Source organism: Sesamum indicum, unplaced genomic scaffold, assembly GCF_000512975.1.
Source record: "Sesamum indicum cultivar Zhongzhi No. 13 unplaced genomic scaffold, S_indicum_v1.0 scaffold00128, whole genome shotgun sequence".
Classification (NCBI taxonomy): Eukaryota; Viridiplantae; Streptophyta; class Magnoliopsida; order Lamiales; family Pedaliaceae; genus Sesamum; species Sesamum indicum.
In genome coordinates, this window is record NW_011628055.1 from 235,023 (window position 1) to 262,307 (window position 27,285).

Below are 27,285 nucleotides of genomic sequence, written 5' to 3' on the forward strand. Positions count from 1 at the left end.
GAATTAAAATTTTTCTGGCCCCATCATCTCCATATACTCAAACATCATGAATATTTATATAAATTATTTCCTATTTCAAAATGTAAATAATTCAAATTTTGAGGAAAAATGCAATGATGGGATCTGCATTCAGATTGAAAAAAACAAACGAACATTTGAAGTAACAGGCAGACATTGCTTACACACAACCAAAATTGATTCCTACAAACCCTATTCCTATATATCCAGATTTCGTATGCATGTGAGTGTCTGCACCCGGACACAAATAAATCAATTTTCACATCATACCATTAATTAAGACCAGCCTATTTCCATGTGCCCTCCCCTATATTTTAATACCCTGCAATATTCCTCTACCAATCAATTCCACCTCGCACTTTCAGCCCTATATATAATCCCCCCAACATCATACAACACAAGAATACACACACACACACAATTTCCAAAATTTCCCTCAAAACCCCAAAATGGAATTACTTCTTACAAAAACATCTCAAACTAAACTTCCCATCACAATTCTATTACTTCTTGTTCTCACCCCACATGTGCATTCAACCAGCTCAAGTTCTAAGCCATCGCAGGCCTCCCTGAACTTCATCAGACAATCATGCAACACGACAACATATCCGTCCCAGTGCATCAAGACCCTCACTCCCTACGCCTCCTCCGTTGGGACCAACCCCTTGAAACTATGCAATGCCGCCCTAGCGGTGGCCATCAAGGCGACGAGCAATTGCTCAGCCACCGTGTCGAAGCTGTGGAAGCAAAAGGGCATCACGCGGGCCGAGGGCAGCGCGATCAAGGAGTGCATCGGCGAGCTGAAGGACGCAGTTTACGAGCTGAAGGAAACGGTGAGCGCCATGGGGCATTTGGGGGATGCCGATAGGGAATTCCAATGGGCTAACGCGAAGACGTACGCAAGCGCGGCGATCACGGATGCCGAGACGTGCATCGATGGGTTCCTGGGCAGGAAAGTAAGCTTGAAGGTGAAGAGAAAGATAAGGGGGTGTGTTTCGGAGGTGGAGAAACATATTAGTAATGCATTGTCACTTATCAATCATCTTTATTGAAATCATAAGTACTTAGTTGTGTTTGGTTGATTTGTTAATCTGTGATTGTGTTTAGAAGGGTACGTATGATCAAATGAATGGTTTGAATTGTGGTAAAAGTACAAAGGTTTAATTAAGGTGGGAATTAATGATCTGTTTTTATTGTTGATATGAATTTTTGTCCTGGAAGTGATGAGTCTTAGTTTTGTGGTCTTCATCCCAAATGAGTACTTCTTGTTACAGTTGAAGTCTATATATGTGTAAGAAACAAATCATTTATATAATAATATTTCTTATAATTGTTTAGATTCTTTTGTAGTTTCTTAAACTTAAAAAAGAATAATTATTACATGAGAAATAGATTAACTTTCTGGTATGAATAAATAAGATAAAGGAAATATATATATATATATATGTATAAATGTAGTTTAATATGTACCAAAAATATCAATTATGTCATCTTCAACTATATAGACTGTAAATTACAACAAAACAAATATTGGTTTTAACAATGGTTTATTATCATGGTTAAAAGTATAAAATTGCGACGGATTCTAAGTAACCACGATTGCATAACGGTTATTCATCGTTGTTTATGCAAATGAGGCCAAAATATTTGTTACATCTAAAATTGTAGCAAATATCATTACACAAACAACTTTTACTTTTTTACTGACGTGGGTATTTTCTATAATTACGTAATAAAAGAGAGATAGTTTATGTAAATACACCATAAATTATGGGGTGTAAATTTAATTATCTATATATATAGTTAACTGATCCTAAAATATATTATTAATTAATTACCATTAATAATATAATTGAATTTTATTGCAGAATTCAATCTGGGTTAATTGCACATAAATAGGATTACATGATCGGATCTTGGATTCAATTATACATATGCTACTGTAATAAACATATCACAAACTCCTGCGCATTCAAATGCTTCAAACTCTGTTGATGATTCAGATTAATTTATTGTATAAATTTGATGCTGCTCTACTACTTCTAACTTCAATTTTTTTTAAAATAAAAACTCAATATTAAATTGGATCTAATCTATCCAAATTCTTGAGTCATATCATTGCACATTGTTTTGATGTGATTGATTTAAATAAAAAAACTAATATAAATAGCTAAATATATATATATCGAGTATGGGATTTTTATTAATTTCTATAATATCGTTTTCTAGTTTATAATTTCATTAATTGAGGACGATGAACCTAATTCAGTTGACGAAATTGAAATCCTAATTATAAGTTCATGAATTTCAACTCACTAATGTATGGAACCTTATTATATATAATTATTTTATATTAATGATTAGTATATAAATATAAAAAATTATTAGATATAAATATTTGATATTAATAATTATATTTAATTTACGCAAAAAATAATAATTTACCGTTTTTATTTAAAAAGAAACAACTTCGTTAATTGAATATAGGTAGCTTTTATTGAGACCAAACCCTATAATCATTAATTGTATAATGTGCGCCCCCAATGTAAGTCAGAGTAAATTATATTTTGTCATTCAAATTATAATCGTTTTTATATTTTGATATTTAAATTTTTTTTGTATCAGTTTATCATTTCAAATTACGAAACTTTGTACTTTGTCATTTATAATTATTTTTTTATCAAGTTTTTTGTTTAAAAAACATCACATGCAGTGTATATGTAATATTAAAAGATTGTATGATGCGATATTTTTTATATATACACAACATGTGTTGTTTTTTGCGCAAAAGAATTAACAAAAAAAATAATCATATATGATAAAGTGTAAATTTCACAAAATTTAAATTATAAGTTGACATAAAAAAAAATTAGATATTAAAGTGCAAAATAAAAATAATTCGAATGACAAAATATAATTTTATCCTTTAAATTAAATTATGTATGAGGTAGAACGTGAACGTGACGGTGACCGTGACAACTCTATCATCAAGTACAGCTTAATTTATAAACAAACGAATCGATATTATTTCCCAAGAGATCATAATTTTGATCAAATAAAAATAAATAATATTCTAAATCTAAAACAAATTAATATATATGGGTTACTACACCTTACTCTCATGATATTTAATGTAATTTTATATAAATCTCATGTTATTTAAAAAATTAAATCTAATACTTTTAATGTTTGCTTCCATTTAATAAGTAAGTCTATCTGTTAATTAGAATTAGGAAATGTGTTGCTATTAATAAATAAATAAATAAAAATTCATATTTACTCTCGATTGACTTATTGTCGGTCAAATATATTTTTTTATGATTAAATTACCCTTATACATCTTCACACATTAACGTATGTGAAAAGATATATATTTTTTTATTATTATAAAAATAATTTAATAAAAAAATATTTAATATAAAATAAATCAGTAATAGATCAACAATCTTTTTCCGATTAAATATTTTCAATATCTTCATAAACATAGCTCCAGTTACATAAAATAAATAACCAAAAGCCTTATGCAAATTAAGATACATTTATGAAGCCCATTCAAAAACATGGCCCATTGGGCCTTTTCTATTTTTTTGTATTTTTGCCCCCATGTTACTGAATAAAGGCTTGAGCCAGAACGCCAGCCCGCGCAGCCTCGTCGGCTTGCTCCCCGACTTTCTGAATAATTTCGTACCCGATCAATGTGCTGTTCTTCTTCAATGAATCGGAGCACGCTTTTTGATCATTAATCGCAGTCACGATTTTATTCATCACATTGCTCCTGTGGACCTCGCGCTTCTGCTCTTCAGCGCCTTCCATTTCGTCGAACTCAAAGGACGCGAGGCGGAGGCTTTCCGCGCTGGCGTCGAGATTCTTCAGGCAGCCCATGACGGCGGCGCGTCCTAAGGAGCAAAGCCCCGGTTCGGTGGTCTGCCGAACCGTGAAGGCCTGGGCTTCATGGGCTCGGGAGAGGGCGGCGGAGATGGCGGCGTAGCCCATCTTGTTGGGGTCGTTGTCCTCGAATTGGTCGGCGTAGGGCTCGAGTAGGTGCATGCAGAAACCGACGTCGGAGGTCCTCGTACACGCTGCCGTGAGCCCGCCGCTGGATTGGGTGTCAAGTACGACGGCGGCGACGACGATGATGATCTGCAGGAGCAACAACATGGGAAAGAAGGGATTTGCCATGATGTGGCTGGGGGGCGTGCAAGAAATTAATGGTGTATTTTAGGGATAGTGACAAGGAATGTTAGAGTTGTATTTATAGTAGAGAGGAAATTTTGTTCATTCCCATGTAAGGATTCTTAAACACAACTTTGTCCATGTTTTTTGAATGGTCTAAATTTATTTTAACTTTTTCTTGTTATGAATAATTTTTCTGAAGAATTTCCAATACTCTTTATCTAATAAAACAAGAATAATAATTATTTTTTAACTTCTTGTATTAATTGTATACTGATATTTGTGTGCATCACGCCTACTAATATAAAATTAATTATTTTAATATTATTAGAAAAATTATAAAAATATAATTTATATATAATATATAATAAATTTATAATGAGTTGGCGATCAAATTAAAAAAAATTTAAAAAATGCATGCCGTGGATGTCATCCGCGACACTTTTGATTTTCTTTTTTCGTTAGTTTTAATTTTTATAAATTAATTATATTCAATTAATTTTTAACAATATAATAAAATTGAAAAAATCATAATGTTAAAATAGTATTAATGGAATTTAAAAAATACAATGAACTATATAAATATAATAATGTTTTTTTATATATAGTTCTAAAAAGATACAATTAAAAAAGTAAATTTTGTTGAGAACTTCGCACGCTTTTTTTTTAAGTAAATAAAAAAAATGGTGTCGTGGATAGCGTCCACGACACGCTTTTTTTTAAAAAAAAAGAAAATTTTGAGCAAATATATATTTGTTATATAATTTACATAAATCATATTTTTATAATTTGTTTAATAATATTAAAATAATTAATCCATTAGTAAGGTTGCTTTGCTTTACAGATTGAATTTTTTTATTGTAATTAGTATAGCATCTTATGTTGTGTGTCATATATACAAAAATAAAATTGATGATATATATAGAAAATACATTCCGATTGGCTCATTCTAAAATCATAAGCTTAACCCAATATTTACCTAATTTCTATAAGGCCCATTGGGCCGTTTTAACGCTCTCATATCTTATGAGAGATTGGGCGAAAACTGAGGCCCATAATTATATGATACATGATTTCATTTATTGTAATAATAATTATTAATAAATTAAAAAATTACAGAATTTTTTAAATAAAAATAATTAATTATTAGAATTTATAATATAATAAATATAGTAAGCGAGTTGGGATATTTGTGCACAATAATAGACCTAATGTTACAAATAACCGAGTCATGTAATAAAGACCAAATCAAAGTGGACGTGTGATGTGATGTGATGTGTCGGAGTTTAGGAAAAAGAAAATGTGACGACTCCGCCTGCCTGCTATTTAATATTATTTAGAAAAGAAAAAGAGATAGTGATGGAGTAGTAATTGAAGTCAGGGCGGGTGGGCCTTTTACTGTCAGCGCTTCACACTATGCCCATACCTATTTATCTCTAATTTTACTATTTGAATTTTCACATTTTTGTTATATATATATGTATATGTTATTTTATGAATTTATTGAGTGTTTGACTAAACTTAAAATCCCATTAAAACATTTTATAAAATAGTTAAAAATTATTTCATTTTTTCTTTTTTATTATAAAAGTCTATAAATCTTAAAATATGATGTTTTAGATAAAATGTCCATTATTAGTAGGAGATATGACTCCTTCCTATTTTCACAATTCTATTTTTTGAATTTTGCAAGTTAAAAATTGTACGTTCTGATTGCGTATCAGTCTTGCAATTTTATTTTTTAAAATATGAAGATGAGGATTTAGTTGAAGTTTATATAAATCAGTCAGATCTCTGCGCTCCAACTGACGTTGAATGCTCGTCTACATCTTATATTATGAAAATAAAAAAATTAAGATCTAAGAACATTAAAATCCTCAAACTATAATAATTTTGTCAAAATATTTAAAACAAATGACCTATAAATACAGCAAAAAGAGAAATTACTTCTTCTTGAATAACCGTTGTTGCTACCCAATCCATATCAGGAAATTCCAAATCGAATAGGCTGGATCAAATATAAACTAATTACCTAATACACTTATCTTGTTATTAAAGTATAATTTAAATAAAAATAACCGATCCCATAATAAGTACACTTACTCTGTAATTGATTTCAAATCTGAATAAAATATTTCAGCTGGTACCACGTTAGTAATCATGGGGTATTATAATGGTGTTGTTTTTATGATTCACGCTTTCAAGATAATAATTATAAATTGAATTACAAGGTTGCCTCAACCAAAGACAAAGTTGCCCCTCATAAAGAGGTATAATGAGATTTGATTTTGGAAAAATTTTAACCAGTATCAAATTTAATTGGATTTGAAATAATTATATAATATGTGAAATATATTCGTTGTGTAATTAATATATAATTTAAAAAAAATAATTAATTACATAATAAATATTTTTATAATTTAATTTGATTCTATTAAATTGATTTGATTAAAAATTTTGTTGTTGATTTTAGGGGTGCACAAGTTAACCCCTTATATTATTTTACCGTACCCAGTACACAAATATTAAGAGCATTATTGATGATTTAAACTCAAATGCTTTATAAACAAAACCCCCCTTTCTTTCTACTTATATTACAAAATATAGTTATTATACACTAAAACCAAACCTTACCAGCCACAAACAGTACTCAACCTAAGACTTCGGACTCGAAGATAGACTTGTAATAACACTACCACATTACTTCTATATATCACGGAAAATCTTATATCAAGTTTAGTTCAACCAAATAAATTATAAAGTAAGTATGATATACTTGTAATGTGATCGATCATTTTTTCTACAATCACACGACAAATATATTATATTTACTATATAATTAATTTATGTATGACCAAACCTGATTTGGATTAAGATTCTCCCATTATCACTCAATACTTTCCCGCAAACTTGTTGCAAAGTGCCAAAGCATTGCTGGTCACCTGTGCCACATTAGTCATCCGGGCCCTAATGGAAGTCTTGATCCTACCATTCACGGCCCGGCCCGCAAACCCATCCATGCATGTACTCTCATCAGTCAGCGCTGCACTCACCCAAGTCTGCAGGTTGCTCATGTGCCATGCGAATTCCGGGCCCCGAGCCCGGCCCATTTTCTTGAGCTCCCGGACCGATTTGCTCAGCCTGTCCACGCTGTCGCTCACCTCCTCCAAGCAGTCCTTTAGGGCCGAGCGCTCTCTGGGCTTCAGCCCGTGAAATTTGGTGAGTTTGGCCACGAATGCCTTTGTGGATTCGGCCCGTTTGACACTTACTGATAATGCAGTCATCACTAACTGTCGCGGGCTTTTGTGAATGGTGGAAGCATATGCAGATAGTGATTCAACGCAAACGGCGGGGTATGTGGTGGCTTTGCATGAAGTTCTAATGAAACTGGAGGCGGGGTCGGCGGCGGCCACCGTGGTTGCGGCGGCGGAGGCCAAATTGTTCCTATTGACAACATTGAAGAAAGAGAGAAAAATTAGTGAGAGAGTGAGAGTAGTAGCTCTAGCCATAATTTTCTTTTGTGGGAATTTGGGCAAGAGGGTGAGAATCATGCACCATATATTTATAGAGGTTCTTCCAATCTTATCTTCGCTGTGGAAATGGGTCCTCAAGTCTTGGCCAACAGCAACTTGCCACGCGTGTCCTGATTTTTTTCTTATTATTCCGTCACAAGAGAAATTTTAGTTCTGATCCCATACCGTAGAATTCGAATGCGAACCAATTATATAACAAATGCAATATATTTATCGTCCGATTGGTATACGATTCAGTAAAAGTGACCAACCACATCGCGACTGTGATATACACTTGCTCTGTAATTGATTTGATTCAATCAAACATGATCCAAATAAGAATTTTCCTTTAGTCCAAATGTCCCATTGCACATAGGAATATTCGAATTATCATACATTTATTATATAATTAATCACTTTTCTCAAAATATATACCAATCAAACAATAAATATATTGCATTTATCGTATAATTGATTCATTTGAACAAATCAAATCTTAACTAGAATTTCTCATCCACACTACGACTAACCAGAAATTCTAGCTTAAACAAACTTATACAGTAACACATGTTAGCTTAATTGGCAAGGATAAATCAATTTGTTTTAAAAGGTTGTGCATTCGATCCAACCTAATGATGTCATGCCTGCAAGTGAGTGGTTCATAATTATTTCTTTAAGCGATTTATGGTCTGAAAACATATTGTAATCCAACTTAACGATAAGAACCAAAATAACTGAAAAAAAAAAAACTTGTACGAAAAAAAACCCTTGATACTGCCTATGTATGTGATGATGCAGTGAGTGGGTTGGCCGTACTTAGTGGAGAAAAACCAAAAACCCGAAACGACCAATCAGGCAATAATTGAATGAAAAAATAATAATTAACATAAGATTATTTTTTTATTTAATAAATGATAGTCATAGATTTGAAGACGGAATATCTAGATTAAATTAAGAGCGGCGTTGCGCCCATGCATCGACAATCTTTGACGTTTTGTACCGACAGTGACACAAACCAACTGGGCTCCACTGTTCTTAAATGTTGGCCACATCCCACAATCTTTTTGTTCTTTTTGTAAAACTCTCCATGCAAATTCAATTGAAAAATAAGAAAAATCTTTCTTCCAAATCATCTTGAATAATACTTTAAAATATTTTATTCGATTTTCTATGTAAATATCTATAATTTAACATCCGTCTGAGTATATATATACTAATCGTCGTACTATGCAATATTCGTATATATATGCCGTGTATTTTAAAAACAAAAATCAATTTATTGATAGAAATTGATCGATGTAAGCAAATAATGAATATAATAATATATTAATTGTTAAAAAATAATGTCAACCATTTAAAATAAACAATTTTATATCATAATGTTATAAGCAATTAATCAATTACGGAAGATATGTTTATATTTTTTATATTAGCATATTTTGGAGGCGGAAGAATTTGAAACTCAAAATCGCGAGTCGCTGAAAGACGCTTGAAACACGGGGCATTGAGAGCTGAGCTCAATGTGAAAACAATCCAACCTGCTTGTTAAAGCCGTCGGGACCATAACTTTTGCTTTTTGAAAAGTAGAAGTGGTCTGTAGCTCTTTGCTTTTGTTACTTTTGGTTGCTTGGGGCTGGTCGGTATAAGTGATACTCAACACATACAGCACCAAGCTGAAAAAACGTGCTTCACACATTAATAACAATACGAATCACTTAAAATTGAACATGAAATTATAGTAATTTCGATTTTAATCACCACCACAACATACACAGAATAAAAGCTTTAAAATTATAGGTCACCGTTTATAGAGATTGGAAGGAAAGTAAATATCAAATACTTCCCTTTGTTTGTTACGAGAAAAATAAATTGAGAAGAAAAGAATAATTTTTGTAATTTTACTGAATAATCTTTCTATTCATTTTGTATTAGTAAATAAATAAATTAATATTATACTGATACAATTTTATTATATTAAAAATTTAAGAACCCTATAAATAATAATGTTTATCAAATAAGAATGAGAATATCTTTTATTAATAAAAATATTCATCAAAATGAATATTGTTCATTTATTTTAAACTATTCAGTTTAAATAAAATAATATTTTCAACCAACGAATTCGAGTTCAAACATCAATGCATTTGTTGATATCAAAAGCAATTTTGAAAAAAAATTATATATATGGGTAGTAGAATAAATAAAAATAAAAACTGTATTTTTTTGTCTTTTTAGCTTTCTACTTCCGTTCTTTCTCGCAATTTTGGACAAAAACAAAATTGAATTCTGAAGAGGTTTCATACACATTGAATTTTATTAGTTTTTTTTTTTTTTTTTTTTTGTATTATGTGTGATATATAATGAGGTGATGAGTGAGTGTGTGTGTGTGTAATGATAATGATAATCACAGACTAGCGCATTAATCACAGTAACAATGGTACGTTGATGGTTGCCATTATTATCACGCTTCTTTCTAAGAATTAACAAGGAAAAAACGGATACTCCCACAAGGTTGTTTCTTGAAAAGATTTAAGGACAGTATGGAGGCATCAAGAACAATCCAGTGCATGCATGTACTATAATAAAAGGATAATCACACCCGCTTTTCTTAAGGTTTTATGTAATTACATTTAAATTTTTTTGTAATTTAAAACAAAAATCCTACTATTCCCGACGTTTGTTTTTGTTTATAAAATGGATCCCTCTGTTAGTCAAACAAATTATTTTATAATCAGATTATCCCTAGGAGGATGGAGATCAACACACGTCCTCACAATAGTTCAATTTTTATAGATTTGGTTTAGCTTGTAATAAGTTAGTAATAAATCAATTTAGGTTAAATATAAATGTTTACTGAATTTTGTTTGCTAGTATCAGTAAATTAGGTTATTTTTTGACTAATGAAGAGATTTATTATTTATTTGATATTTGATGGAAACAAATATCAGAGTACTATATGTAATTTTTTAAATCACATAAAATTTATATATAATTATACTAAATTCCAGGAAATGATGGTGTAATTAACTCTAGGATAAAATGAAAATGTTGTACGAGCAAGATTGAATTCTGAAACTGAAAATACTGTCGATGGTAAAATGAATGTATGATGTGGATAATTGGTTGTGGATATGTGAATCAAATATGAAATGGTTGGGGCTCCAGCCCACATTAGAAAGTTATGGGCCGAATTCAAATTTGGTCTTGCTGGGTGGAGCAACGTAAACGTGGATGTGGATGTAGGGAGTAAAGAGGAGGATGGAGCTGTGATTATGAGAATACTGCATTTTTTCACATTATTGCTCTAATTACTGACATTATCAAAGACTTGAGAGACTCGTTCCTACAGATTGCCCATTAATTATACAATACTCATATGTTCTTACCAAATCACGTCGCGTTGTTGTATGTGTTGGTGTCCAGATTAATTCAGAAAAATCAGATACTGGTGTGGTGTGGTGTGTCAGAATATGTGGCCTGTGGGCAGTGCTGCGGCCCAAAGTGGAAAATCAATCCATCCAGATTCCAACATCATCAACATATATGAAGCGCCGTTGCCCCTGCCCTGCCCAATTATTGGAATTCCCTCAATCTTAAATCTCATCTCCTTCAACTTTATATGACAGTTGCAAACTCTCCACCCAAAAACTATTATGTATTTTCAGTTTTATTTGAATTTCATGTAAAACGGGAATACTGTTGAAAATATAAAAATGATTTTTCGGAAGAACATTGACCATCATCGTCTAGATCGCCTACTAGAATTCCTACTTAATTTTCCTAGAAAGAGACTATGTGGTATTTTGCATAAGTTTGTATTTCCTATGTCTTTACTTTGACTAGGTTTTTAATTTTTCCATGTAATCTAGAGTCTCTCTTAAGCAGTATAAATAGGTGGTATTTCCATTTGCATTTCAACTCAATCACAAGTCTTGCATCATCTTTCATAGTGTCAAGTAAAGTGTTAAGTGTTTGAATATTTTGAAATTGTGTCATGTGTTGTACATCCTTAATAAATACAAGTTTTCTTTCGTTGTTCTTTTTCACGAAAAGTTGTTGATTTTGAGCTACTGTATGTAATACACTATTTCTTACAAATATATTTGAACTGTTAAGAACCCTCATCCTAAAAAATAGATTATTAAAAAGAAATAAAATTATTGTGCGTAAAAATGTCTCCATCATTTTTTATACAACAACAAACGTGTCTTAGTTCAATCATACTTTAAATACTCACACACAAAGTTACACCGACCCCACTTGACAGTCTGAAACTTCAGCTTTGTTACTCAAGAAATGAATATTAAAAATTTGTGATTTCGTTTTGAGTTTTTAACGAGAAATATGTATTTTAAATTTTCATGTGAATTTGTTAATAAAATTGAGTCTTATATTGAACTGATAAATCAATATACTTTGATAACAATACGTACAAATAAATATAATTTTATTATAATTATTACTTCAAAAATCAGAACCAAAAGAGGCTTTAATTTTGCAATAATATAAGAGGGGAGTGTTAGCTGTAAACCAAATTTGGAGGGACGATAATTAACAAAAGTATTGATGGTGAGGCAGTGATGGGATCAGGGGGTTTGCTACAAAAAAGAAAAAAAAATAAAAGTCGCACTAAGGACAAGAAAAGGCTCAAACTAATAATAGCGTGCTAATTATTAACCATAATCGCCATTGCAAAAAGACGGGATTAGAGTATAGTAATGGGGACATCATTGCTTGTGAATTTCTAGCACAACCACTCACCACTTAAACAAATGCGCCTTTGGTTAAGCATGAAAAGATGTCGTGCTCTCGGGCGACGCGACATTCATTCTTTAGGCGCCGCTGGATGCTTTCCCGCCGATGTTGACGCCCCCAATATTTCCTCATTATTCTTGCACTTGTTCTTCTTCTTATTATTGTTTATTATGCAGAATATATATATATCCAAATTAGACCAGATTGAATTTATTTTAATTAATATCCAAATTGCAAAAGATTAACCACCAAAAAAGATTATTTATATTAAAATTCATTAATATATTATATAATTCGATTACAGTAACCTCACCAACACATGAAGCATGTTAAGTACAATTTCTACTAAATCAAGAATTACAAACTTATTTATAAACACATTTTAAATAAACTTCTAAATGTTATATTATATTTGAGAAAATGTTATAAATGGACTTTTAAAATATGTGCAGAGTGCAGACATCCATAGACGTGACAAATGGTAAACATAAATTAACCACAATTATTAGTATTGTTTTCATAGGTGAGGCTAAACCATTAACTATAGTTGAATATTAAAATAAATATTGAACCGATTGTGATAAACAATATTGATTATCATGATTTTTAAATTATAATAATTTATGATATAAAAAATAATTAATTTTTATTATATATACAAGTATACTATAAAATATCAACTGCATCATGCAAGCTTTAAGTTTTGAATAAGATTCTCAAAATAAGATGATACGTCTAAAAAAATAGGGAAGACATTTTTATACATGGTTGATTTGTATGAGCTTCTTTGCTTTGAGTGGAAGCATTTAGCTCCAATTATTCGCTCACCCTATCATCAATTTAGTTATTTTGTCATCCTAATCGGATAAAAAGTGGATATTCGGCTTCTTGTACCCACTGGGTTTGGGTATTACCCAAACCCGACCCCACCAACTTGCATCATATGACCCATATTACCAGTTTTATCACTACAATATATATTCTCACAAATCAATATAACTTACTACAATCAAATAAAAATAAAGCAAAAAATTAAATTTTAACTATAATTAACTAAATTTATTACAGTTAATTTTAGCTAGAACTAAAATATTTATCAAGATTTTAATTGTGATTAGTAATTTGACTCCAATTGCAAAAACAACGACTAATAATCGTTATACAATCATAGTCAGTTGCCACTGTCGAATTTTTGTCAGTGCACAAATTACTAATTAATATTAAATTACAAAACATGTAGGTAATAATTTTAATATATTGTGGTGTAGGATAAGGATGTCACTAGATTCACAACTATGGTGACCTAATTATATACTGTGTATTAATATGACATAGATAGGCTATGGTGAGGATGAAGATGTAGGTAATTTGACCTGTGAGCAGAAGAACAGGAGATGTAGAGTAGGGGGGTGGAATGGGATTACCTTTCTCGTGGATTTTCTTTACCAGAAACGCTATAAATTATTGACGTTTTTAATGAATTCTTGTCCTTACCTAAGTTTGTGTAAATGCTAAGTCCATCCCAATTATTGCAAATTGCCAAAAGTTGCTATTATCATACATACTATTAGCCCCACATTTCTACTGTTCCATTTGACAAGTCAAATTGGTGACAGTACCATCAATTAATTGGTCTGGGTAATTAAGTCATTACTTATTTATTTAAATGTTACAAGTTTAAATTTCACTCAAAAATATATAAGTTAGTATGAAGTTGTTTATAAATTTTGATTTAAATCAATTTTTAAATAATCTAAAACTAAAAGCAGTAAAATGAAAAACACTCATTTCAACGTATTTTCAGCCATAAGTGATCATAAAGTGCTTATTTTTCAATTGAAGCTGTAAAATAAAAGACACTCATTAATCAGTGAAGACTGAATTTAATTCCTCGTAGAGCTATGATGATCAGTTTGGACAATACCAAAACGGATTTTAGTTAAAAAAAAAATTCAATTGAGATAAATACAATATATTTGATTATAATATTTTCGACATTTAAAGCCAAAAACAAAAAGGGACATAGAGTTAAGGTGGGAATGGCAGTAGATGCATTATTTCAAGTGGTGGTTTCCTTAAGTAAATGATGGGTTGGCAACTAGGCCTTCTCTTTAATACAACTGTAGCCTTTCTTACCTGTTTCTTTTAATTTAGTTGAAAACAATTTAAGACGATGCATTATGAACATCACATTCACTCACTGCTCCAACTTAAATGCAATACCTCTAAATTAAGTTTTTGACAGCCACTCCACATGAATTCCTCAAAATAGTCATAATATTTGGGTAAAAGTTAATTTTGGGTGTAATTATTAGGGTGTCTAGTCTTACCTTGTTTTGTTTTTTTTTTGTTTTTATATGATGTTTGTTTTATTACATCATTCGATACCTTTGAATACACAGTCTGATTCAATATATTGATATTTTTAAATCAAGAAATGTGTTGAAAGAAATAAGAAATTTGAGTTGAAGTAGACTATATATCCACATTTGTGAGACTCGAATTTATCGCTCAAACAATACCTCATTGTTCGTCTTAACTAACTTTTTAAGATTTTACTTTCACGAATAATCTTTTTATTTCAATAAATGTCATATTTAATTTTTAAATGGTCATTCTTTGATAAGAATAATGGGTTAATGATCTTAAGTCCGAATAATTATTTTACTCTTGTTTATTATTTTTTAAATTAAAATTTTGGTATTAAATAGTTGTGATCAGAGAAGGAGTGTGGAAAAAGAGTTAAAAGGTTGTGGGTTCGAATCTAACAAATATAGGTATACATTATTAATTTTTGAGCGTAAAAAACAAAAAAAAGCTTTCACCTAAGGCTAAGGATTCCACGAATTAAGGGAGAAAAGAGATAATGTTGTGTCCTTGAATGTCAAACCCATTAATACCAGTACTTTTTTTTTCCTACCTATACTTAATGCTACCTTTTTTTTTTTAAATAATAAAAAATCAAAATAATGTGAATTATGTCGAGTAGTAATATATATATATATATATATTGCATAATCTACATTTGTTAATTTTGTAGTAATGATATTTCCGAAAACTTGAATTGTGATGTAGTTGAATTTGAAATTTTAATTTAAATTGAGTTTGGTCGAATCTAAATCAATTAAATGATAAGTGTAATCCACTTATTATGTGATCGATAAATAATCACATAATAAGTATAGCACAATTATTATTTGATTGATTAAGTTCAACCAAGTGGATTTGAAAAAAAAATTTTCCAAAAAAGATCAAAATTTTAAATAAGAATAAAGTGTAGAGTGTTTAAAATTGGAATGTCTAGTAAAAAGAAAAAGGTGGATATTGCATGTAAATATAGTTTAAATTAGGACCAGCCTTCTATTTAAACAATATTTTTTCTCTCGAAAAGTAAATATTTGATTACAACTTTTTATAAATAAGAAAACATTAAAATTTAAATTAAAACAAAATGTACCACTCCCCTCCCATAAAATTTTCCTAGGAAATTGAAAACATGCCCACCCACCTACTTTACAAAAAGCTACTACACTTGTTTTTTTCTTACTTAGGTTATTTCTTCAAGAAATGGACTTTTTTCTTACTTAGTTTATTATTTAAAAAATTATAAATATTTTTTAAAATTAATAATTATTTATAATAATAATTAATTATAAAGAGTATTTTTTTAAAAATAATTAATTGAAAAAATATTTATAATATATCAAACAATAAAAAGATATTGCAATTATAATAAATTTAGAAAAGATGTTGTAATTTATTCAAAATGAAAAAGAAGGGGAGTGAGGGCTGAAATCCCAAGGTAGGTGTGACCCCCCAAAAACAGTAGACAAAAGCAGTCTCGGGATATGCCAAATCTACTGCTGAGTAGGTAGAGTGGGGGCCACCCCCTTCTTGATATTTTCATCATGATTGAAATCAAGCGGTGACGTTTACACTTTGCTACTATACATACATATTTTCACATGCTCCAAATTGTGGATGAGTATATATCACAAACTTGAATTTCATGCTCTTTTTTCATCAAAATTATCCAAATATTTATTATGTAAAAGAATAAGAAATCTATGGAATTCAACTATTTTATATTATTCGCTAATTTAATTGTCTAAAATTTCATTTCGGATAACCAAAAGTTACTTCCATCTTTTAAAATAATATTTAATAATCAGTGATGTTAGGTCAATATATTATTAAAAAATATTTTAGAAAGTTAAATTGTGTATTTTGAAGTATCACAAAGATCAATTGTGAGTCATAATATTGATGTTTTGATTCTTGTATAATTTCAATTAAGGAAACATAATAAAAGAATAGAGAATTCATATAAAAAACAAAAGATTAAATATTAGATTTATCTTAAAATGAATGTATATTCGTTGAGGGTATTTCCAAACAACAAGAAAATTAAATAATATAAAAAGAGATATAATCAACTGTCAAATGACTATTTATATAAACATAGAAATTACTATAATTATTCTTACACTATTTTTGGAAATTCAACAGACAACCCTTAACTAATTTTCCATTAACAGCCAAAAATACAAAAATAAAGAGGAAATAAAACATTTTTTTTTAAATCAAATATGGCCATACAAAATAAAAACAAGAAAATTAAAATTGAAAAAAAAAAAAGAGTAAATGCTTCATTTACTGATCAAGTGCATTAGGGCCAGTGCAGTAATTCACAAGCGGGTTCCAAACCCACTGAACCAAGAACCTCCGTCGGATTCCGTTCATGTTGTACGTGGCACCATCTTTACCGTTCAACATCTGCCCGGTGTACGACCCGCCTCCCCCTGTTCCATAAATGCCCTCGCATAAATCCGCTATTTCCACGGGGAAAACCGGGTCTTGACCCGCGTACCAAGCATTAACTAACGGGTTTGTGGATAGCTCCGCTATCTCGTGAGCTATCACGCTTATCATCCCGTCCACCCCAACGTCGCCGTTTGGTGACTTAACGGGCTTCAGCCCCGGGATATAATCCGGTACGGCGAACGGGTACGCGCACACGCCGGGGCACAGTTTAGCTGAGTTCCCCACCCAGGCGTATGGTAGCGTATACCCCACGATGGATGGAAAAGTGAAGTAATGGAAACCACATACGTTGTTGCAGAAATCCTGAACGTACACGTCGTCTGAGGTCAGCAAAAGGTATACGCCGCTCTTGGGGTTGATTGGGAGCGGGCGCGTGGAGGCGGAAACCGCCGATTTTATCACGGATTGTACGGAGAGGCGCGTGAGCGACTTTCCATGGGAGTAAAACCGGTCGTTCTTCTCTTCGCCGACGTGGACGGTTCCCGATATGTTGGCGCCGGTTTGATCGGTGTATAGCTGGACGGTTTTCCACCATCCGGCTACGGACGGTGACTTAGAGCCCGCGGCGGAGATAGAGCTGATGAACTCGCGGATAATCCGCTTCTGGGAGCTCTGCCAGGTGCCGTACCAAATGGGGTAAACGGTAATATTAGCGGTGAGGACGGGGCCCATGTGGTATTTCAGGTGAACAAACTCCGATGAACCTTCATACTTTTTCGAACCACCGTAGAGAAAATCCGTCGAGTTGGGCTTCGCATTGGGCCAGGGTCGCCAAGAAACGACCGGCACAGCGAAGAAGATGAAGAGGAGGAGCGGCCGGAGAGGTATCGCCGCTGTGAGGGGTGATGGCGGAGGCATAATTGTGGGTGCGATGAGTAGTGTGGGCTAGTATGCGAGTGGAGTGAATTGGGATTTATATATAGCTGATAAATGTTGCAAATAGGAACAAAAATTTTGAACTGGGGAGGGGTGGGGGTGGTGTTGAGTCGTCGTAATGGAGGACAGATGGATTCTTAAAAATATTGGTGGAGATGTGGGGCCGCCGGTGGGGAATCGAAGGCTTGATTGTGATCGTAATGTGACGGGTCGGATCCAAGTTCGGCTCGGATTCACCATCGGGGTTTTCTGTAATCTACAAGTAGAATTTCTACTTGGGTTTTTGGCGGGAAATAACGCGATGCAGGGGCAGTTTGGGGATTTTGGGTTTTGGGGGACCGGGAGCTGCTTCTGTTTTCTCTGCGTTGGCAGCTTTGAAGCTAAAAGCGCTTTCAAAGCATAATACTATCCGTATGCCCCATTACTTGTCCCTATACACTCATTTTCGTCCATGTCTTTCGGAAATTCCCCCCTTCATTTATTATTACTATTATTATTTCTAAAATTTTTAACCTTTTTCACGAATTTTGCAACCACTCATTCTCAAAATATTAAATAATCATAATCAACACCTTTTATCTATACAACCTATTTTATTCTGATACCACATTCTTCTTATTTTTCATAATTGAATTTCAATCTTATATCATAACACGTGTGCACATTTGGAATGTAGGTTTTTATATCTAAATTTCAAAAAATGTGTTTCGAGTCTAGTAACTTTGTATTTCAAACATATTTGTTTATATTTTTATAATTAAATTGAGTTTGAGTTTATCGAATGAAAAATTATAATTATGTTTAATAAAAATGAATTTAGACCAACTTTATTCTGAATGATCACAAATTAAATTATTTTTAAAAATGATTTAGATGTAAGAAGGTGGTGGCCCATTTAACCCCCAAGTTTTAATAGCAATGAATGAAGTTTTAGTGGAACACATACTGAAAATTTATGTATCAAGTATGAAGCTGAAGTAGTTACTACAATTTGTTGAAACGGACACGTTCTATCACCGCCCCAAACTTAATGAAATTAAATTTCAGTGTAATTAGTAAGTGGAAATCATTTTAATTTGATTACAAGTGATTGATTGCGATGCCCCGCCAATTTTTTTATGCACACATACTTTTTAAAAATAACTCCAAGCTTAGGTTGATCCATAAGCCAATGTCATAATGTGGGATGTAATAGATAGGTGGTTCATGGACGCTCTCAGCATCACCTTCCATTTCTCGTCGGAAACCACATTATTCACCGCCCTATTTAAAGACAGATGGACGATGAATGAGTTTCATGAACCGCTTCTTGCAACCTTGTCAACTCATAATTGTCATACATATTTATATATATATATATATATATATATGCCCCACTTCGTTTTTACTAATTCTAACTCAAATTGAATTTAATTGGATATGAACTAATTATATGAAAAGTACAACACATTTGCAGTGTGATTAATGTATACTTTAGAAAAAGTGATCAATCACATAACACATAACAAACATATGAACTTGCTATGTGGATTGATTTGTTTCATCTAAATTTGATTTGAATAAGAATTTTTCCTTATCGCCACTCCAAATATTGACAAGACCAATTGTTGTTTTTGTTGGAGCATAGAGCCTAAACTGTATACTAATTTTGCGCGGTCTGCGGATGGCTTACGTCGATCAGGCATTTTATTTAAAAAAAAATTATTTGTAGAGCGACAGAAACAAATTTATTGAATTATACATGCTACTAATACGTGGCACACTCAATGTATATGAGCAAAACTATTTAAAAAGTATAAAATCATTATTCATTACTATCTTTCATTGAAAGTTTTGTTGCATGTATTTAATTTGAGTTGACTTTTTCATTAAAAAAATAATATCAAAAGACTTGGAATGAAATAAATAATTTTGAAAGATAAAATAGCAACGGAAAGTGAGAAAAATAATTAATTATTTGAAAAGGTAATTTTACCACTTAGAGACAATGGGAGCAAAGATAGAAGAAGTTAGAAGGTAAAATGAAAAGGGATTAAAAAAAAAAGGCTTGAGCAATTAAGGGTATTATTTCTTCATGCATATGACTATGAAGGATATTTTAGTAAATTTTTTATTATATATTGAATTGTTATTTTTTTTAAATTTAATATTTCTTTCATATTTTTACGGGGACTTTATTTTTCTTCCTAATTCCTGACACTTTTACCCCCCAAGTTAAATGCAAGATGTACGGTGGTTGGGAATTATTGCCCCTGAAATTAAGCATTAGGTTCATCAAGAGGATTCAAAATTGATGCACTCGACAAAAATTCCATTTTTCTTATTTATTTATTTATTTATTGACAATTAATATTAAGAGTGCAATGAACTTATACCCAAAGGTTCAACTGTCAATGTTGGATGCCTCCACAAAAGGGAAAAAATAATAAATATATATATTGTACTTGAATGGTAAATACAAGCTGTAAAATAAATTGATTTTATGAGGAGTTTGGCTAAACTTATTTAAAATATTTTTAAAATTTATATGATATTAAATTTTATTTTAAAAATAAAATTATAAATGTTTGGATAAAATAAAATTATGGAGCTTATAAAATATCAATAAAGAAATATTAATAAGATAAAAAAAATTACCCAAAACTATTTTATAAAGAGATAAGTGCATAAAAATCATAAAATACAAGGGCACCAAGAGTAGTATGTAAAAGAAAAATTACAATCTAAAATGAAAAATTCACATTTAAAATTAATTTCCAAATAAATTTAGCCATGTGTATGAAATAACAAGGATAATTATACTATTCTCTTTTGAGTTTTGGGGCATCTAGATTCTAGATGTAAAATTTTCTGTAATTTGAAAAATTGTATCTAATACTCATGAGATTTGCTTTCATCTAATAAACAGGTTCATCCAAAATTTCTTGACATTAACAAAAAAAAATTAGATAATAATTGATATATATTTTCAATTAACTATTGACCTATTGCAGGTCAAACTATCTTTTTCTTACTAAAAATATAGTCTTACAATGGTGAATATATACATTCTCACATGCTAACGTGCAAAAATGTATAAGGGTAGTTGATCATAAAAGATTTATTTTGACTTACAATATATCAGTAATACGTCAATTGGAGTTAGATGTAGATTTTTATCCTATTTTTTTTTTTTTTTACTAACGAATAGACTTATTTGTTAAACGAAAACAAAGCTAAAAAATATTAGATGTAATTCTTTAAATTATAAAGAATTCATATATAATTACATTAATGAGAGGAGAGAATTGTCCCAAAATAATAATATAAGTCTTGCAACAGGACAAAAAAAATGGTAGCAAATAGAAAAGAAACAAAACTAGGAAAGCGAAGGGCGGAGTGAATGGCGCTGGTTTTATCAGCAGCACTCTGCAACAAATGGGCCCTATTCAACCAGCTGAGCAGGAAAGCGAAAGTGGGCCCGACGTGGCCCATTTGAAGCCCAATATCCAATAAGAAGAATCATTAACTGTCCTCTCTGGGCCCATCTTCGGCCCATATGTCCTGACAGTATAAGCTCTTTTTGTATGGTGAACTTCACTTCACACGGAGAGCTGTTCTTTTTTGTATCTTTGGGTGGAAGCTAGCCCACGCGGCCGCTGACACATGTTATGCTGTCACATTTCTCACGCGCTGCCGCTTCATTGTCCCTCTCTTCAGACAATGTTGCGGAAACTTTGGGTACTGTTTCTCCACCGCGGGATACAGAAGGACAATCCGTGAAGGGCGGGTGGCGCTGGCAGCCACCTCAACGGCTGGAGCGTGGTCTGACGCTCCGCCACGGGTTTAGGAGAAGTGGGCCTCGGAAATGGGAGTCATTTGACCCTAGACAAATTTTTGGGCCTTTGATGTTTATAATAATAATAATATTACTATTAAAATTCTCCAATATGATAAGAAGGTTGGAATTACTATTTTAACCAACTAATTAATCTCTATCATGTCGTTCTGGTTCATTTTCTAGGGGTAATTATGTACTTTTATGCTTTTCTTTCAAATGAGTAATTCCTTCGATCCCTTTGAAGAGTAATGGTTCATACAATATTTTGTGTTTGCAAAAATAAATTACGAGACAAATAAAATAAAATAATATGGACAAATTATTTTTATAAATTTAAATAGAAAAATATTAAAATTTATGAAGTGAAGATAATTCTCTTATTATTCACTACAAATGTCGATTCAAGGTTTTGAAATATTTCTTAGACGCGAATTGCACGGTACGTTCTACTTTGAAATTTGGTAACAAGGCTTCAAATATTTGATGCCAAGGAACGCGTGGGATTCTCACAGTTGTTGAGTTTCATCGTGGCAGATAGCTTTTGTATTTGAGTTATTTTAATTTATTGTGTGTTATAATTTACGTCTTGTCTTGTGTGGTATGGAATAGAATGATTTGTTGGGAGATAAAGATAGATATGAGTAGGCTTTGACATACAATTTGAGCTTGAACACCATAAACTTTGTCGTGGATCCGTCCCCAAATAGGCCAAATTTAAACATATTTTAGATCAAATCAGCCAATTCAAAATAAAATAAATAATATTCATTTCGAATCCATAAAAATATATAACACTCTAATATAATATAAACACTTAAACAAATTTGTTTGAACACATTTAAATTGTCATGGACACTTAATTTGGAATTCAAATGTCAACCAATTTTTTGGGTTTTTATTTAGTAATTTATTTTAAAATTTCAATATTAACAGTAATCTCTACCTTTTTTTTAATTTTTAACTTTTATATAATATATATATATATATATATATATATTAAAAGCAAGCTCAAATTGCAATTATTTAGTTGGAATATAGTTTAGCTTATTTAATTAAAATGAAATGATTTAGGGAAAAGGGAGCAAATTAGGCTTTAAGGAAAAGAAATGATGCAACTTAATTGTGTAACTATGATCGATCACTAAAGTGGTTTCAAAAGCATTAATCACCGAAAGAAACCTCAATCATACACATCAAAATTAACAATCAATCATCATCCTATATCACATCACAAAAAATTACACTAACTGTTTTGAAATTTATTCTCATCTAACAAATAAAACTATTCATTAATAAAATTATCAAAATCTACTCCTAATCGGCTTATTACAAAATTATTATAGGTCAAATATATATTTTTTTGATCAAACTACCCATATAAGTTAGGGTGAAGATGTACTCTATACATGCATTAACACGTGTAAAGATATATGTGGGTAGTTTGATCAGAAAGAAAAATTATTCAACTTGAAATAAGTCAATATTAAATTAATCAAGAGTAAATATGAATTTTTATTCAATTTTTTGTTAATATCAATAAATTCTTTAAATACTGACTAATAGAGATATCTATTTATTTATTTATTGATTAAAAGTAACTATTAGACATAATTTTTTAAATCACACGAAAATTCCATATAGTTATATTAAATATTTGAGGAGTACAGTGTAATTATCGCAACTTATAATTAAGGTTTGTAATGTATTGATTCATTCACTCCCAATGAAAAAGAAAAAATATCAACAAAGAAAAGGATTCTTTCTTGTAGCATTGGAATGTCAAAAAATAGGAGTAACTTGGGCCAAGAATATGGAGCCACCTCAACTTTGGGGCCGAGGCCTCATTTAAGCCCATCTTCATTGGGCTTTTTTCTTGGCGTCATACTCATTTTGACAGTAATTCCTTCACCAGCTCCCCTAAAGCTACCACTCTCTTTGTAGCCTTTTAGATTAATCATTCTATGGTAAAAGATGAAAAAAGTAACAGTAAAATCAGTTATCTTTCTCACCATTTCTATTGCTATCTCTATTTCAAGTCACTTAAAACTGTATCTATAGTTGTATAAAGAGAAAAGTAGTCCGGCGATCACAGCTCTCACATTGATGTTGTACTACTGCTATATTGATGATCAGTTAGCCAATTTTGTATGAGAATTTGGATATGTTCAGCTAACAGCATAGCATAAATTCTCCAAGTGAAACACATAAATCAGAAATACACCCCATGAATGATGGACCAGGGACCATACATATGTTGGAAGTTCAGTTCTCAACTTTTGAAAGTATTATGCATTAAGAGTAAGTAAATAAACAAAATACCTACATTCCCTTTCTTGAATGGTCTTTTCACAACCCTTGCTACAAATCATCGGTTCATTACTCAGAGGCGGGAATTCCAGACTTCTAACAGGGCCGGCAAAAACACATAAAAATTAGTCTTCAACTTAGACTAGCAAAATGAAGAAATACAAGGAAATGCAATGGGTGTAGGTGTCTAGGAATCAGCAATGGTAACTTCAACTTCCACACCAGGTTCGATGGTGATTGAAGTAATCTGCTTCACAACATCTGGGGAACTAAAAAGGTCAATCACTCGCTTGTGAACCCGGAGCTCAAATCTGTCCCAGGTATTAGTTCCTAAACAACAAATTCCACAACACCAAAATTTAAATCCATATATCAATAGCACCAAGCCTATGTGATAGCCACTAAGCACATGAACAATATGAAGAAGCTCAATGCACAAACATAACACAAAAGTAAAAATTAAAAAAATTCTAAAAAAACATATTTGGTTGAGTTATCTTATGTGGAAAGATACAATCAAAGATTTTACACCGATCAAAGATATAAGAACATGTTGGTTTTAAACAATAAAATCCCTGCTATAGGAAATAAATTAAATAAATATTTTCAAAGATAAGGAACCCGGGCCCGTCCAACTGGATGCAATTCCACACAAGAATATGATATAAGAATTCTTTTACACCAGTGATAGGATTCATACCTTCACCACATGGAGACTTCCTAGTGGTGATGTGAAGAACCTTGGTAGGCATTCTCACTGGTCCCTTTACCCTGAGCCTCTTATCTTTGGCACCACGTACCAAGTCAGCACAAACTGTCAACCAAATTTTCAAGTCATCAATGTCTCAAACTATTACAATGAGATCTAAAATCAGAAAGGCTAAAATTGATCTTCAAAAAACAGACCTCAGAACATATCTAGTCAGTAGTAAGTTTCTTCCATCTGATTAAAAATTTCATCTACTAAACAGGGCAATTTATCCCCGCACCCTATAAGCTAAGACAGAATCAAACATACTCAATCATTGTCCGTTAGGTCGTTACCTATACAAGTACACTTAACGATCATTGTCCATAGGTCATTGTTACATATATAACTAAGTAAAGTTGGTGGCATACACTCAGATAAATCATTTTCTTATACAAGACAGGTGCAGTAAACAAAATTGATAAACTCTGTATCACTTAAAACAAAAATTTCGAGCTCAAAACACCAAAACGAGGATGATAAAAAACGTAAGACTACAACATTGATGATGACAGTAGCATAAAATTCTTAATCCACAGTCTTGAAATGAAAAAACAAAAAACAATTTTAGCTGCATCAACAAAGTATACCAGATAAAAGAATTAATATACAATGGTTGAAGTACAGGCACAATCCTTATCTGCACGATCCAAGCTAACTAGGTAATGTTCATAGCGATTATAATCGAACGCATACAGCATAGTAATGCTAGAAAAAAACAGCAAAACATCCTCAATGTGGCATTCGTATCAGAACAAACCGAAATTTCTCTACCCTCTAATCATCAGAAGGCTATTAACATAAAAAGATCAATACATAACTAGAGCAGCCAACGGTATTAAGATTAAAAGGGTCCACCTTTTTCGAGATTCTTGACGTTCTTGGAGGACAAAGTGATACGGATCTTGTGAATCTGCTCTTGGGGCTCCTCCAACCCCGGTTTCGTCGGCTTCATAGCTGCGTACGCCATTCTTTTTCCCTCAGCTTTTCTCTCTGAAAAAACAGACACACAAAGCACACTGTCAATCAAAAAAAAATCCTTGGCAAACAGCAACTTCAGAAACAGATTTTGGGGGCTTAAAAATATCATCATCGGAGCACGCAGTTGTTACCGGAGGCAAATTGAAGAGTGCGGCGGAGCTGGGAAAGCCAAGCAGTTTCTGAGCTTCGACGACCTCTCAGAGAAAACAGAAGCTCAGCGTATTTTAGATGGGTTTATAAACCCAGGCCTAGGGTTTTCTTTTTGGTTAATTGCTTCTACCTCCCCTGAACTTACCATAATTACAAAAATATACTCAATTACTTTTTTTTCCCCCTGACGGACCCTTTATATTTTTTTTACTTTCCCCCTTTTTGTTATGTAATATAAAACTTCTTCCTATTTAAAAGATATAATAATAATAATAATTTAAGTCTGGCCTTTTAAACAAAGTGGTGGAACAGTCGGATAGTATGATACATCTTTTCTTTGAAATAGAAATTATATATAAATTTTCTCGAGTAAAAATTATTTTGATATCTAAGTTTGACATGTGAGCTTTTACAAGTGATCTAATTCATACCATTATTTTTCATAAAAAATTAAATTGATACACAAGTTTTCATGAATACTTTAATTTTAATTGATATTTGATTTTTTCATTAACATCGAAGAGATACTTATATCTATCTTATATTTTATAAAGATGAATATATTCTTTAATTAAAAAAAAGAATCTCTAATTTTTGCGATTTGAATCAGCATTAGTCTTAAGTATTCATTAATTTTTTATCATGGTATATTCTATGATTAAATGAATAACATGATTTATTTTTAATAATAAAAGTATTTATAAATAGTTAGATATTATAATTAATTTCTCAAAATTATAAAATAAGGAAAAGCAGGGTGAAAGTAATTTGCCTTTTCATTATTTTTTGTATACCTTTTACTGTAACTTTTTTTTTCTTAAAACATACTAATTTAAAATTAAATTAAAAAATTTACTTTCAGTAATATCGTTAATTTTTATTTTTAAGACCATCACTGCCAACGCAATCTATTAAATGTTAATTTTAATTGCTGAATGAGTATTCATATATTCTAAACTAATTTATTATTCATTTATCATTTATGACTATAATATTAGGTCATAAGAAGCGGACATAAAAATTAAGTTAGATTAAAAGGTACCTTTGTGATTGTAAAATGTTATAGATATATATATATATTTAAATTTTATGTAAAAAAACAAGTATCAATTATTGTATTT

The 27,285-nt window shown here is 31.4% G+C and overlaps 4 protein-coding genes across 4 annotated transcripts; 1 reads left to right on the forward strand and 3 right to left on the reverse strand.

Moving 5' to 3' along the window:
• The first annotated feature begins 290 nt into the window (after positions 1-290).
• LOC105179224 (pectinesterase inhibitor 4-like) lies at positions 291-1,220 on the forward strand. The gene has a single exon (XM_011102824.2). The coding sequence runs from the start codon at positions 468-470 to the stop codon at positions 1,068-1,070; it is 603 nt and encodes a 200-aa protein (XP_011101126.1). The 5' UTR covers positions 291-467; the 3' UTR covers positions 1,071-1,220.
• Positions 1,221-6,716: 5,496 nt separating this feature from the next.
• LOC105179225 (21 kDa protein-like) lies at positions 6,717-12,969 on the reverse strand (the record flags this gene model as incomplete). Its single annotated transcript, XM_011102825.2, is given in 3 exon segments — positions 6,717-7,850; positions 12,872-12,892; positions 12,946-12,969. Coding segments are annotated over 3 exon segments (813 nt in total), but the record flags the coding sequence as incomplete, so codon positions are not given.
• Positions 12,970-16,890: 3,921 nt separating this feature from the next.
• LOC105179226 (protein EXORDIUM-like 3) lies at positions 16,891-18,211 on the reverse strand. The gene has a single exon (XM_011102826.2). It carries the CDS (start codon positions 18,138-18,140, stop codon positions 17,112-17,114), a length of 1,029 nt encoding a protein of 342 aa, XP_011101128.1. The 5' UTR covers positions 18,141-18,211; the 3' UTR covers positions 16,891-17,111.
• A 5,961-nt stretch (positions 18,212-24,172) lies between these two features.
• Positions 24,173-26,273, reverse strand: LOC105179227 (40S ribosomal protein S20-2). Its single transcript, XM_011102827.2, has 4 exons — positions 26,146-26,273; positions 25,892-26,026; positions 24,986-25,099; positions 24,173-24,615 (listed from the first exon to the last, which is right to left on the reverse strand). Exons 2-4 carry the CDS (start codon positions 26,001-26,003, stop codon positions 24,473-24,475), a joined length of 369 nt encoding a protein of 122 aa, XP_011101129.1. The 5' UTR covers positions 26,004-26,026; positions 26,146-26,273; the 3' UTR covers positions 24,173-24,472.
• Positions 26,274-27,285: the final 1,012 nt, after the last annotated feature.